Source organism: Pan troglodytes, chromosome 10 (genome assembly GCF_028858775.2).
Source record: "Pan troglodytes isolate AG18354 chromosome 10, NHGRI_mPanTro3-v2.0_pri, whole genome shotgun sequence".
Classification (NCBI taxonomy): Eukaryota; Metazoa; Chordata; class Mammalia; order Primates; family Hominidae; genus Pan; species Pan troglodytes.
Window position 1 is genome coordinate 65766419 of NC_072408.2, and position 14961 is coordinate 65781379.

At 38.9% G+C, this 14961-nt stretch overlaps 1 protein-coding gene across 9 annotated transcripts in view; it reads left to right on the forward strand.

Moving 5' to 3' along the window:
- Positions 1 to 14961, forward strand: part of TMTC1 (transmembrane O-mannosyltransferase targeting cadherins 1) — a 290900-nt gene that overhangs the window by 19146 nt on the left and 256793 nt on the right. For 7 of the 9 annotated variants that reach the window (XM_063786823.1, XM_016923717.4, XM_009425679.4 and 4 more), the window contains exons 3-5: positions 6882 to 6955; positions 9749 to 9925; positions 13764 to 13970. In XM_063786823.1, coding sequence (XP_063642893.1) covers positions 6882 to 6955; positions 9749 to 9925; positions 13764 to 13970 — 458 coding nt within the window. The remainder of the gene's footprint in view (positions 1 to 6881; positions 6956 to 9748; positions 9926 to 13763; positions 13971 to 14961) is intronic. The other 2 variants (XM_016923715.4, XM_054663381.2) reach the window with 1 other exon arrangement.

A 14961-nucleotide genomic window follows, 5' to 3' on the forward strand; every position in this document is an offset into this window, starting at 1 on the left:
ATATCTGTGAATTAACAATAATTGGAATAGTAATACAAAATTTAAATTTTAACACTTAGAGGCTTATGGTCAAAAGAAATTTGAAATATAGATTTAATTGTATATTTTTTATTATAGGGAGAAGGATGATAAATACAATAGTTTTAAGCATAACTATGTAATTTACAAAAATGAGGGGGAAATACAATGAAAGTATGAGTTCAAGGAGAAAGGGTATGAAGTGTTTACCAGTTAAAGAAGAGCCTATTCATGTTTAGGTAAATGGAAAATGATGAGCTTCAAGTTGCTATAGTGTTCAAATGACATTTGGTAAATTTAATACAGGAACATTATGTCCTGATTTTGAAATGTCGATATCTACAATGCATAGGAAGTTAGATCCTTTCAAGTATTTAAAATTATGATGAAAAATTTTTGATATGAATTGAAAAAAATAAGAGAGATACTTAAGTTTTTAATGTTCTTTTTGGATAAAATATGAAGAAAAATAATCAAAGACTACTACTACTAGACATATAGAATATGTGATGCTGGGCCAATGGCATGTTTTACTATAAAACCATAGACAGCATTTTATTTCTGACAAATAATTCTTCTTGTACAATTGGAAATCTGTGCTTAGAGCATATTGGGGACAACTACTGCGTGAAAGAACAAATGAGTAGGGCAATAACAGTTTCAATTCAGAGGTATCAGAGAGAGAGTGCATAAAACACAGGCAGCCTGTGGCAGTATGATCAGGAACTGGTTAAGGTTGGTTCCTAAGAAAAGAGGAAAATCCTATTAGCAAAATGACCTTAAAAAAAGTTGCAGCAAGCTTTTGTACTAATTGAAAAAAATCCATAGTAACACAGTGAAAGGGACAGACGAGTCTGAGAGCTGGGTAGTTATTTAGGGAAGGATGTTAGGGAGGATGCTTACATTCATAAGGTTCTGAAGGAAGTCTAAGAAGGAGGCAGAGAAATTTAGCCTACAAAACAATTTACATGACAAAGTAAAATTGGGGGACTTATTATTTAGTCATGGATTTCAATTCAAGTTTCTAAGTAGGAGGAGGACAGAGAAATAGAAAAAGAGATGTACTTTCCAGAAGATATAGAGATAAATTATTAATATTACTATTTGAGACAGGGTCTGACCCTGTAGCCCAGACTGGGGTACAATGGCATGATCATAGCTTGCTGCAACCCCCATCTCCTGGGCTCAAGCAATCCTCCCACCTCAGTCTCCCCAGTAGCTATGACATTAATGGAACTCATTCTTGCAGATAAAATAAATATCAATAGCCTTATACATATAGTATACTTTATACAAATATTATTGGTGGTATTCCAAAGACAAGTTTCTATAGCAAATTAACTCCTAATTTGAAATTTCTGCCTGTGATTGTGTTAACCTTGCTAGAGGATCTGAGGATCTGCTGTTACATTATTTGAATTCTATCCAATTATGTTCACTGATGTTTCTCCTTCCAGTGTTTGAATATTTGTTAGAGGCTGCAGTTCCCAGGTTATAGCCACCATGTTGGTAATGGAAACCTGTAGTTTGAGGCTAAAATACATGCTGGCCATTTGCATATATTTTTCACTAACCATGAACTGACCAGTTGCTTTTGTACTTTCCCTCATCCTACAATTCAGCCTACATTGTCATAAAATGAACTGGCTCCAGTTTAATATTCCATCTTTGCTTCCCATTGCCCCTCCTCACTTCTTTATTTACTCCATGCTCTTCATCACCTTAGGTCTCCCCTTCCAGAAGCACACCATGTATCTCCAGACCTCTCTTTCTCTGCCATTCTTGTATCCTCCACCTGGAAAGCATTTTTGTTCCTTCCTAGGCCTAGGCTGAGCATTCCCTCACCTTGAGCTTCCTCTTGCCTTGAGCTTCCTCTTGCCTTGAGCTTCCTGAAATCCTCCTTGTCTGTGTTTAAGTCACAGTTTACACGGCCAGACCTGTGAAGCCTTCCTAGATCCTACAGTAAAAATTAATCTCTTCACTCTTCTCTTGGTAATGGTTTCTCCTCTTATGATGCATGCAGTTTTCTTGTGTGCTATTTAATACCCTCTTTTGACTCCCCACCAGATGTTAAACTCCTTGAGGCTGATTGTATGTTTCCAACTGGCACAGGATCTAGCTAAGAGGAAGCACTTGGAAAATGTTTGTTAACTGGAGTTAAACACACACTTACTGAACATGACAATATTGACTAGTTGAATCACAATGAATGGCTGGTCTAGACATACAGTAGTTAATAACTATTATAGCACCTGTTTTTAGATATCTAGCCTTTTGCCCCAAATACCTCAGTTCAACAGGGGTATAGAATAGGTGTTCAATGCATGCTTAGTGGTTTGGACTGGCAAGAGAGCCTGTCAATGTTACACGAATATTTCAACACCCTCTTTGAGCTTCTCCTGCAAGGGACACTACATTTTTTATATCTGGGCACATCCAGCTGGCACAGTCTGCTGTTGTCTCTTCCAAACTGGCTGCAATGCAAGAAGCCAGGCTGCAGGACGCCTTTAACACATTAGTTAAGCTTGTCTAGCTTGTGATTGCCTCATTCCAACTTGCTACACCCAGTAACAGCTTGCAAGTCTTGCTGTTGGCTACATCAGTTGTGCTGTGATGAGTGCCCTTCTCGGTCCAGATGCTTAGGCTTATCTCAAGACTGTTGCTAGAGAGCTAGGCTCTCTGTTTAACCTTCAGGAAGACTTGCAGGTGATGCTGAGCTAAATGCTCAAGGAGGTGGTAGTGTAGTCTGAGCAGATCTGGGCTTACAGGTGACCTGTATACACTTCGGCTTTACAGCCTGTGAGACTGAGCTGAACCTTGACATTGTGGCGACACCACACTGTCACTGCATTCGTCTCTGGAGTCATGCAGTCTTCCTGATTTGGTACTCAAGTTCCTTATAGATTAATGAATCAATGAACAGCATGTGGTACAAGCAGCCACGTCAGGTAATAGCTTTCAGCTCTGTATTGCCAATGGTATTCTTTGGCCATGTCCAGGTTTCTCTTAATGCAAGAAGGACTGGAATTTTTCTCAATATGTGACTTGCTGTCAGTCCATCTGTGTGTGTATAATTGAGTTATGTTTTATGTAGATTTTAACTAACAGATACATTAGATTATCTAATAAAGTTCGCAATTAAGATACCGTACGTGTAAACCTTAAAGTAAAAAGATGATTTCTATAAGCCACACAGGAAAACCTATCTCAGTGTTAAGAGTTCCACCCCCTTTCTCTGAAAAAAAGAAAAAAGAAAGGGGGAGAAAGAAGTGCACCAGCATTTATCCAGCAGGCCCTTTATGTATATATCATCTCATGAATTACAACCACCCTGAGGGAGTGGGTGTTACACGGATTTTAAACATAACAAAACCAAATCTCAGATGGCAAAAGCAGTCTACATTCAGACCTTGAATGGTTTACCTCCATGCTTATTTTGTTTTTAAGTTTTTGAGACAGGTTCTTCCTCTGTCGCCCAGGCTGGGGCGCAGGGATGTGATCTCGGCTCACTGCAGCCTCTACCTCCTGGGCTCAAGCAATCCACTCACCTCAGCCTCCCTAGTAGCTGGGACCACAGGTGCACACCCGGCTAGGCATTTGTATTTTTGGTAGAGACAGGGTTTCTCCTTGTTGCCCAGGCTGGTCTTGAACTCCTGAGCTCAAGGGATCTGTCCACCTCGGTCTCCCAAAGTGCTGGGATGACAGGTGTGACATGAGCCACTGCGTCCGACCACCTCCTTGCTTATTCACTGCTTCTCCTTCATGACTGCAAAGCGTGCTCATTGCATCAGGATGCTTATAGGTATATTTCCCAGAAAACTATTTCCTACTATTAATTGTTGATGGATTCTTTAACACACCATAGACCTCGGGTCTTCTGTGATGTGGGTGATACCATTCCTGTGCCTGAAATGTCAGCCCAGTTCATCTCCCTTTTGAGCTGTTCCTCATCATTCAGCTCTTATGGTACCTGTTCTTTGGAGCATTTTTAAAAAGCTATATCCCATTTTTTCCCTTGACTCTCTTATTTCTTGGATTAAAAAAAAAAAGACGAGAAATGCATGGATATGTAGCAAAATAGTGTGAAGATTTGTAAAGAGTCATCTGTTTCCCACCCCTCTTCCATTTCAATCTTCTTCTGAAGTAATGCATTATTTGAAATAATTTCAAACTTAAAAAATATGGAGAATAACTGTATACTTTCTATCCAGAGTCACTAATTTTTCACATTTTCTCACATTTGTTTTATCACCTTCCTCTCTTTCTCTCTCAATATATAAAAATGTTATTTATTTTCTGAAGCATTTGACAGTAGGTTGCACAATTCATACTCCTTTATACTTTAATAATTTAGTTGTACATTTTTGAAAGCTGAAAGCATTAGTCATTTCTCTTCAGTTTTCATTAGTCTCCTTTAGTATGAAACAGTTACCAGTCTTCATTGTCTTTCTATAATATAATTTATAGATTATAATATAATTTAGAATTTATATTAGAACATGTAAAATAAGAAAACATGTTATATTGCAATATATGGTTTAATATATTCTATAACTGTAATATAAACATATAATACTTATTAATATGTTATACAATTTATAACATATACTACATATAATTTATAGATAGAGCATATTATATAAAAAATACATAATATATAAATAATATATGATATATAGTATATATATGCAAATGCAGAATGAATAATAAGTAATAAATATAGAAAATATAATATATGCATATCATATATGTAATACATTATACATATAGTATATAATAAATACAGTATTATAATTGATTATAATGAGTTATATAATTATGAATCATGGTATAATATACATTAGAATAAATTAATATGCAATAAAATGTAACACTACAAAATATTGCTACACATAAAATTTATAATTTGTTAGCGTAATATATGTTCATTTATATTTTTATCAAATGTTCCTCATATTGAGTTTGATGTTTTCTCATGATTATATTCAGGTTATACGTCCCTGCTAGAATACTGCATAAATGATGGTTATGATGGTTCCTTCTCAGGAATGGTGATTTTAATTTGATTCCACAGTTAAGACGTAGTGCAATATAATGCATTTTTTCCATAGTGTTCTTTTTAAATTTTTTCATTTAATAATTAGTAAATAGACACTTTGAAGTCCTACTAATACTTTGCACCTCAAAAACTTTCATGCCCTAGGTTTAGCATCCATTGATATTTTTGATATTTCTTGCTTGCTCCAGTCTTCACTCTTCTGGAAGCAAAACGGTTATTTCCCAACTCCACTGCTCCCTCCACGTTCATTAACTGGCTTTTTAATGAAGGAAGAGGTCTCCTTTCTTTCCCATTCACTTGCTTGCTATATATATGTATGTACATTTATCTGTACCCATTCATTCATTTATGTATATACAATTACGCATTGCTTAACAATGGGGACATGTTCTGAGAATGAGTGGTTAGGTGATTTTGTCATTGTGCAAACATCATAGAGTATACTTATACAAACCTAGATGCTATGGCCTATTGCTCTTAGGCTACCGTACTGAATACTGTAGGCAACTGTAACACAATGGTAAGTATTTGTGTATCTAAACATATCAAACATAGAAAATATACAGTAGAAATATGGTATTATAATCTTGTGGGACCACCATCATATATGTGGCTCATTGTTGACCTGAAAGTTGTTATTGAATGCATAGCTGTATTTATTATTAGTATGGACTCATGGATTTCATTTTCAATGGTTTATAATATATTATCGTACCATTTATTTTAATATTCAAATTGCCTTAAGTTTGTTCGGTGGGATCCCATTGTCCTGGCTTCTATGACCTTTTGACTGTCATTTTATAAGCATTTTCTTACTTTCTGACACGAGATGATCCAAGCTCCTCTTGGATTTCCCCAGCCTCAGCCCTGGTGTCAGCCAGTTTTCCAAGGAGCTGGTGTTCTCTTTTGTGGGGAAATGGTTTGTGGTTAGTGCCAAGATGGCCCTTTGCTACTGAGGTTTTATATTTATAGGCCCTTTCAGTGATAGAGCTAAGAAAAATATGCACACATGCACATACACATATACTCACATATAGCAATCATGAGTTCAAACTCATTCCCTTTCCTGTTTATTTTTTTATTTTTTGAGACAGGGTCCACTCTGTCACCCAGGCTGAGTGCAGTGGCACGATCACAGATCACTGCAGCATTGACCTCCAGGGCTCAAGCAGTCCTCCCACCTCAGCCTCCTGAGTAACTGGAACTACAGGCATGTGCCACCATGCGTGGCTAATTTTTGTATATTTTTGTAGACGCAGGGTTTTGCCATGTTGTCCAGGCTGGTCTTGAACTCGTTAACTCAAGTGTTCCGCCAGCCTTGGCCTTCCAAAGTGCTGAGATTACAGATGTGAGCCATCCTGCCCGGCCCCATTCTTGTTAAAAGTATTGATTCTCAACTTACTTTTTTCTAGTTCTCTAAAAATATTGTCCGCTCCATTAGCATTATGTTACACAGAAGGACACAGTGTCTGACTCTCAAGTATTGCTCAGAAATTTTTTTGAATAAATTAATACATGGATAAATTTTGATGCTGTGAATTGACGCTCTGAGAGCTTAAAAATAAAGTGTGGAAATCTTGCCCCTTCCATCCATCCTCTTTTTTCCTTACATAAACTCGTTATTAAATATATATGATAATCAGAGGTGCTTAGCCATATATCAGAACTTGAAGAACAGTGAGATTTCTATTTTATTATATCTTTCGTTTATTTAACAACAAATACATTTCTGTAATGGATTTCTGTAATAGTTTTCTGAAAGTAATTATCTGAAGTTTCATTTTTTATTATTTTAACTTCCAAGGTGGCTGGGATCGTTGGCAGAGCGGACGTGTTAGCGTGTCTGCTGTTTCTATTGGCCTTTCTCTCGTACAACAGGTATGTGTAGCTAAGAATGCCCTTCTCTGTGATCGCAACTGTGCTGTGTGTGTAGACTGGGAGCATGTGCCTGAGAGGAGAGAAGCTTCTGGTTGTGAAATGCTAAGCAAGATTTCCAGGGACCAGGAATAGGAAACTCTCTGCTTGTCCAGTGCTGGGCCGTTTTCTCTTCCAACCCCATTCTGAACCACACTGTAGCACCTTAAAGGGATTGCTTTCCCAGTGTTGGGAACCCAAGCACTTGCTTTATCATTCCTTTTACTTGTAGTTTCTTACTGAGAAGTGAATTTGGAATCTTAGCTCTAAGCCAAAATGTATTTGATGCAATGTTCTCTTTTATTTGCCTATAATTTGCTTAATTTTTCCTTTTCATTTTGTTCCTAATACTTTTTCTCTTAGCCTCACCAAAGTAACTCAGAGCTTAAAATGACAAAGCTGAGTATAAAGTAGCATTTCTCGACTGTGGTTTTCCAATTTACATATAGTTTCATCAAAAGACAGAAGTTTTTTGCCTTGGGAAACTGAAAAGCCTTAAAATAATTTCCTATTATATTACACCTTTACCCTAAACCAATCAGATTCTCATCTGAGTCATGTCATGTCCATATAGAGAAAGGAGTGGATTAAAAAGAGAATGTGAATGGGGGCAACTCAGAGCATGTCCTGTGATATGGTTTGGCTGTGTCTCCACCCAAATCTCATCTTGAATTGTAACTCCCACAATTTCCATGTGTCGTGGAAGGAACCTAGTGGGAGGTAGTTGAATCATGGGGGTGGATCTTTCCTGTGCTGCTCTCATGATAGTGAATAAGTCTCACGAGATCTGATGGTTTTAAAAATGGGAGATTCCCTGCACAAGCTCTCTTTGCCTGCCGCCATCCATGTAAGATGTGACTTGCTTCTCCTTGCCTTCCACCATGATTTTGAGGCCTCCCCAGCCATGTGGAACTGTGAGTTCAATAAACCTCTTTCTTTTGTAAATGGCCCAGTCTCAGGTATGTCTTTATCAGCAGCGTGAAAACAGACTAATACAACCTGGAAAAGGGGGGCAAGTCAACCATGTTGCCCAGTTTCATGGAGAGATGCCTGATTAAGCATTTGGTGGCCCTGATCTTTGGATCAGTTCATTGACCTATAGTGTTACAAAGCCCAGTGACTGAGGAACACTGTTCTAAACCAGTGGCTCTTAATTAGGGGTGATTTTCCTCCTCGTCCTAGCCACTACCTCCTCTACCTGCAGGAGACATTTGGCAATATCTGCATACGTTTTTGGTTGTCACAACTGAAGTGGTGTTCATGGCATCTAGTGGGTAGAAGCCAAAGATGTTGCAGAAGAGACATTCTGCAATGCACAGGACAGTCCCTACAACAAAGAATTATCTGGCAGAAAATGCCAGTGGGGCTATGATTGAGAAACCTGTTACAAACCAATCTAGACCTTGTGTCAATAATGAAATGAATTAAGTCTTAGGAAGTTTTGTTTTGTTTAAAGGGTGGAACATTTTCTTAGCATAGTGTAAGTCTTCTGCTCCTGGCTTTGTAACTTCCTACTGCATTCTTGATCATATGATGTGGTGTTATGAAATCTGAAAATATAAGCCAAAATTTAACAATTAATTGTTTCTTGTTCATTCTGGCATTAGAATAGAAGTAATAATTGCTTTGGAGTTTAAACTTGTTCTCTAGGCCTGTTCTTTGTGGTTAATATATTTGGGGGCATGATTAGGCCTGCAGTGTATCCATATCTGTATGATAATGAGCCATGTTATTACAGATTGGTTTTGCATGCCATTCTCACTTTCAGAAATTTGAGCTATAGACCAACTCAATAGAAAAAAACGCCTATCTACTGCAAATTCTGCGTATAATGTTATGCAATTGTTCTAAGAACACTAAGGAGAAGGTGTCTCAACTACAGAAATATTGGCCTTTACTTCAATGGAATAGGAGCCAATAGGTGTGGTACTTGTTGAAGGGAACAGTGATGTCTCTTGGTAGGGGGCCCGCTCTGTTTTACAAGGTGAAACAAAAGCTTAACAGCACCGGAGAGATTTTGAAAATCCTTGTTGGAAATTAAACTGAGAAAAAAATAAACTTTACCTAAGATATGCTCATAGAAAATGAATTTAAATATTTTGGCTAAATGAATTTAGCCAAAAGAAAAAAAAGGTTAAAATAGTTGTATTTTCATCCCAGAGAGAAATGCTTATTATATTTTGGCATATATATCCACTGGCAACTTTGTTTTATGTATGGAAGCATATAAAACACTTCACTACCATAATGATGATGGTGATACACACTTGATGTGTGACAAGTCATTCGTTTAATCCCCCCTACAACACTATAATCCCTTTTCACACATAAGGGAACTGAAGCACCAAGAAGTAAAGTAACTTGCCCCATATTATCCTGTTAATTGACGGCTGTGGTTAGCAGGGAACCCAGGGAACCTGGCCCCTGAGCTTATGCATATAGTTTAGTAACTCGATTATTCACTTAGAATGTATTCACTTAAACATCTTTTCATATGACTAAGTATGTCTCTCTGGTAGAATTTTAAATGGCTTTTTGGTGTTCATTTGTTTGTTACATACCATAGTCTGTGTATACTGCAATTTAAGTACAAAATTCAGTATTGTGGGGATGAAGGCTCTTTAAGAAATCTCTACTTACCTGCTTAATTACTTAGAATGCAATGAAATTGACATTAGATCTTATCTTTAAGAGGTGGTATTTCTTAGCAGACCATATTCTTTCTTAGATTAAAAGAATCTCCAACTTGTTTTTCAGGAGTCTGGATCAGGGCTGTGTTGGGGGAAGTTTCCCTTCCACGGTGTCTCCCTTCTTCTTGCTGCTCAGTTTGTTTCTGGGGACCTGTGCGATGCTGGTGAAAGAGACAGGCATCACGGTGTTTGGAGTGTGCTTGGTTTATGACCTCTTTTCCCTTTCCAACAAGCAAGACAAGTCGTAAGTCATTTTACAGTTTTGATATCAAATGGCATGTCATGGGCAGAGAAAAATTACTTAAAACAATAGTTTCCAAACTTCCATTTAAAAAATATAACACTTTATTAAATGTCATCTCACCTTAGACTGTCACGTAATCAACAAGGCTTATTTCATTAAGATAAGCGCATTATATATGTTCAAATGCTTCACACTTTTGTATAAATCAATGAGGACTATGAAGTTTTTGTGAGCCCCAAATTTGGAATTGAAAAGTATCTGTGTTAATTGCAAGTTTATATTGCTGGTTTGTTTTGGTTGCATGCTGCTGAGAAAATCTTGATTCATAAAAATAGTGATTGCAAATGGTAACAGTTTTTCACAGCTTGCTTTGAATCCCTGCATTTGCATGAGTGTTATCCATCAAAGAGCCCCTTTTCCTGCTCTTCTAATGATGCTGTTACCTAAGAGTTTTAGGAGGCACCCATTGGGATTCCACAAAGAGCCAGTCTGCACCATACAGGAGTACGTACACGTCATATTCAAATTAATGAACAAGCTTATTTAGTAGCGTAATTTATTTAAAAAATTTAAGGTACACTCATTTTATGTTGTGGCTTATAGATGATAAGAATCACTAAGGCATATTAAAAGTTCAAGCACATACTATAATTTTCTTCCCCATCAAATCCATAATTACCAGTAATTTTACAAGCAGGCCCCATTTTTCAGTAATTATAAGGTCCTTACTTTTAAACTTTTAAAAGATGTGGCTAATTTATTCCCCTGCCGTATCAAGTGAAGAATTTTATCTGAAAAAACAATCCTGCTTTTTAAATCCCATTTCCTACCTCTTTATACTTCTTGACATAAAGATAAGAGCAGTGATATTGAGTGGCAACACACTGAGATGAGTCAGGAAATTGTGATCACCTTCCTGCCTGGAAGTGTGATAGTTGGGGATAATTTAAAAACAGTGTAGTGCTCTGTTGGCTCTTGGTAAATCTCAGAGGCTTGTAAAAACTTGGAGCCAAATAATCACTTTGACCCAAACTCGTGCCAAGAAAACCGTGAGCCAGAGGCCCTCCCTTTGGCCTATGTGAGGTTGCCTTTCCTCCGTATCCTCTGACCAGTGGGAGTAATTGCATTGCCCATCTTACCTTTTAGGGAACAACCTGTAAACCCCTTTTCCACTTTCTTCTTGCATCTACCTTGTCTCAACCTCCTAACGTCTTTCTGCTATGCCTCACTGACAGCAAAAAGATAAGACAGCTGACTGCAGATGCGTTCTCTCACGTGGTCCAGTCCAGAGCTATTTTAATGTTGTCATGAAAGTCATGTCTCCTCTGATCTTGGGACTCTCCAGCCCACTGGTGCCTACACCTCTTTCTTTCTTCTTCATGTGGTCACTGATGAGCCAGGCCTTTTTCAAAAGGGATACTTGTCTCTTTTTTTTCTTTACCTTCATCATACTAAATGGCTAGAAATTCTTTGGGAGGATTAATACTGCTGATACAAGTCCTGCAGCTCAGTCTGGGTCTTTTTTTTTTTTTTTAAAGAAACTTTTAGGCTGGGCGTGGTGGCTCACGCCTGTAATCCCAGCACTTTGGGAGGCCAAGGCCGGCAGATCATGAGATCAGGAGATAGAGACCATCCTAGCCAACATGGTAAAACCCCATCTCTACTAAAAATACAAAAATTAGCTGGGCATGGTGGCACGTGCCTGTAATCCCAGCTACTCGGGAGGCTGAGGAAGGAGAATTGCCTGAACCAGGGAGTTGGACATTGCAGTGAGCCAAGATTGTGCTACTGCACTCCAGCCTGGTGACAGAGGGAGACTCAGTCTCAAAACAAAAAGAAAAAGAAACTTGTAGCTTTCATATCCAGCAGTGCTGCTTAAGTGGAGGCATTCATTCTTTTCTTCATGCTTTTGTCCACCCATTCAACACATACTCATTCTGCCTAGCCAAGAGCAAGACAAATATGGTTCCTTCCCGCAAAGAGCATCTAAGATGTTGGTGGAGACAGACATTATGTAAGTAATTTGACGAGTGATTGATTACAGTTGTAAAAAGTGGTAGGAAGGAACCAGAGGATGTAACACGGAGACCTGGCCAAAAATGGCTGATATCACCTAAGGGCTGGCCCTGTGCTAGGCACTGTGCCATGCCATTTGCTTGCAACAATCTTTATACTCATTTTACAAAGGAGAAAACAGAGGCACAGAAAGTATCCTCCCCACAGTCAGCCAGCCCAAGAGGAGCCAAGATTTGAACCCATGTCCACGTGGCTCCAGATTCACAGGGTTAGCCCGGAGCACCACTGCTTCCAGGGAGGAACATATGACAGGGACTTAGGAGACCTCGCAGGACATCTGCTGCTCAGGCATCATGAGAGTTACACAGCTCAAAGGTTCTGAGTATCTGGGGGGTCGTGGACTCTTGAGAATTTCACAAAGTTATGTCCCCAGAGGAATGCACATATACACAGAGTTTTACACAGGCACCTAGGGGTCTACTCCCCAGTCCCTACTTTATCTGCTAATTTAGAATAAACATCTTAGCACTAGGTGGTTCTTGAGATCTTTCATTGTATGATTCAGGAAGCAGGAAAGAAACAGTAATAGAAGCAAAATGTTGCAAGTACTTTCCTACAAGTGCAGTTTATTCCTAAATTTTAAATTGGCCCCACATGGATGGAATGAGATTTCTTCTATTTGACATCATCTTTAGGAGGAAAGATTTTCAGTGCAAAATCAGTTCCTGAAAATTATCTTTCTTTTTTAAAAATTCAGGATATAATTTCCAACATCTAGAAAATAACATTCTCTGTCCACTGTCCTTATCCTCTCTCTCCAGAGGGAATCACAATCCTGAATTTGGCACTTTCCATTTCCATGATTGTTTCTAGGACTTTACTTCATATACACACATACCAGTGAATAGCAAAAGTGTTATTTTACATATTTTCAAACTTTACATAAATGGTATCACTTGCTTTTTTTTTTTATTTACCATTGGGCTTTTGAGATATATCAGTGTTGATATATGTAGCTGTATTTCATTTATCTTAACTGCTGTATAGTATTTAATTATCATTATCCATTTTTCTGGGTTTGGAATTTAGGTTATTTCTACATTTTTGCTATTATAAACTAAGCTGCAGTGAAATTTCTGTGCATATATTCTTGTGCAAATACATGAAGGTTTCTTTCAGGCATAGCCATGGAAGTGTAGTTGCTGGACAAAGGATAGATGCACGTTAACTGCATTACATCCCAAGACATTGCTCCTGAAATGGTTCTAGTAGGAATGAGAATCCTCTTTGTTTCACTTTCTGATCATCCCTTGGTAGTATCAGATGTTTAAATTTTTGCCCATCTAGTGGGTTATGTGAGTTACTCACATAACTGAGTGGTTTCTCAGAGAATTCATAACAGAAAAAAATGTAATTAATTGGATGGTTCAGCTATGAGCAATATCTTACAAGATTATAATAATGTAAATCCTTAATACCACTGCAACCAAATATTCTGAGAGAAACCTATTTGGAGGGTGAGGGGTGAAGAAGTGTGTGTTTGAGTGTGTGTGTGTGTGTGTGTGTTGGTGGCCATCTAACAAAGACTGAGTTACAGTGTTCTATACTAGGTCAATACGATAAGGTCTAAAATTGAAAAAACATTCATAATTATGTTGTTTTAATAATATGGCAGTAAATATCAGAAACACAAGAGCTATAGACTTGAGAATGGTTGTTTCCAGGAAGCAAGACTTGTGGGTGGGGCAGTTTACTGCTATCGGTTGTTGCAAGCCTTGTCATTCTGGTTGACTTTGTTTTCCCTCAATTCCATGCACAACAGGAGCAATGGGGCCCTCTGTCCACGCAGCCCACAGCAGCCCAGGAGCCCCCAGCCCTCCTCACTGCCAGGCCATCCTCACCGGGAGAATGGGAAGCAGCAGCGGTTCCCTCACAAAGGAGCTTGGGGTGGCTGCCACTCTCCACTGCCACCAGAACCCAAGAGCAGTGGATTCCCAGTGTCCCCACGAGCTGTGTGGTCCATGATGAGGTACTGGGCTGGGTTTCTTGGTCCCTGCATGTTTTCAATGTCCAGCATCACCTAGTGCAGCCTGGGATGCCTGGGGAAGTGAAGCACTGAGTCAGCACACTGTGACCGCCCTCTCTTCATGCTTCCCTCCTTACCCCCTTCTTCCTGTCCCTATTTCCCTCCCTTCCTTCCCTATATTATAATGGATAAGAAAGGAGTAGTTAGAGGAAGCAAGTGGAAGCCCTGCTGCCTGCCTGTGCTGAGGTGCGGGTCCCTGCAGCCTCAGGCATCAGGAGATGGGCGCCCTCCGTTTCCTGGGGGAGGAGAACGTTCTCCCTCCCCTTCCCCTGCCTCTCTCTCTCTGCTCTTTGTGTTTGATCTGAATTTATTACAGTCCAAATATGGGAGGAAACCCAGAGGGCTCTTCCTTTCTGAAATGTTTTTGAAGATGTATGAAAATCTTTACAGCATATGACTGTCTTTATTTTCTTCCTTTTTTGTAATATTTTGACCTAGCTGTGAAAATTAGCATGGATTTATCAGCACAGGTGTTGCTCCCTAAATTAGGCTGTCTCTAAAATGTTTCAGGCCACAGACAAGTCAGAATATAACAGATATATGTTAAAAGACAAACTTAGGCACATTAAAAAGCTAAAGAGTTTATTTGAGCAGACAGTGAATAATGAATTGGGCAGCTCCAGACTGCCGGTGCTTTGGGGCTCCCCTGCTGGGGCAGGGTGTGGGGAAGCTTTTATAGGGCAAACGCAGAAACAGAGCAAAGGAAATATTTGATTGGTTAAAGGGGAGTAGTAGCCCTATGTGGATCATTCCAGTGGAAAGTCCCTAGTTAGAGGTTAGTTAGTGGTTAAGCTTGGTTTCATGTTACCATTTACACTGAGTTGAGTTTCTCTGCTGATGTAGGGATGCAGGGTGCCAGAGTCACCTTAGCCTAATGACCTCTCGATTAGTTTAACATATGGAAATTCCATTCATAAGATTAGCACTTTACCAC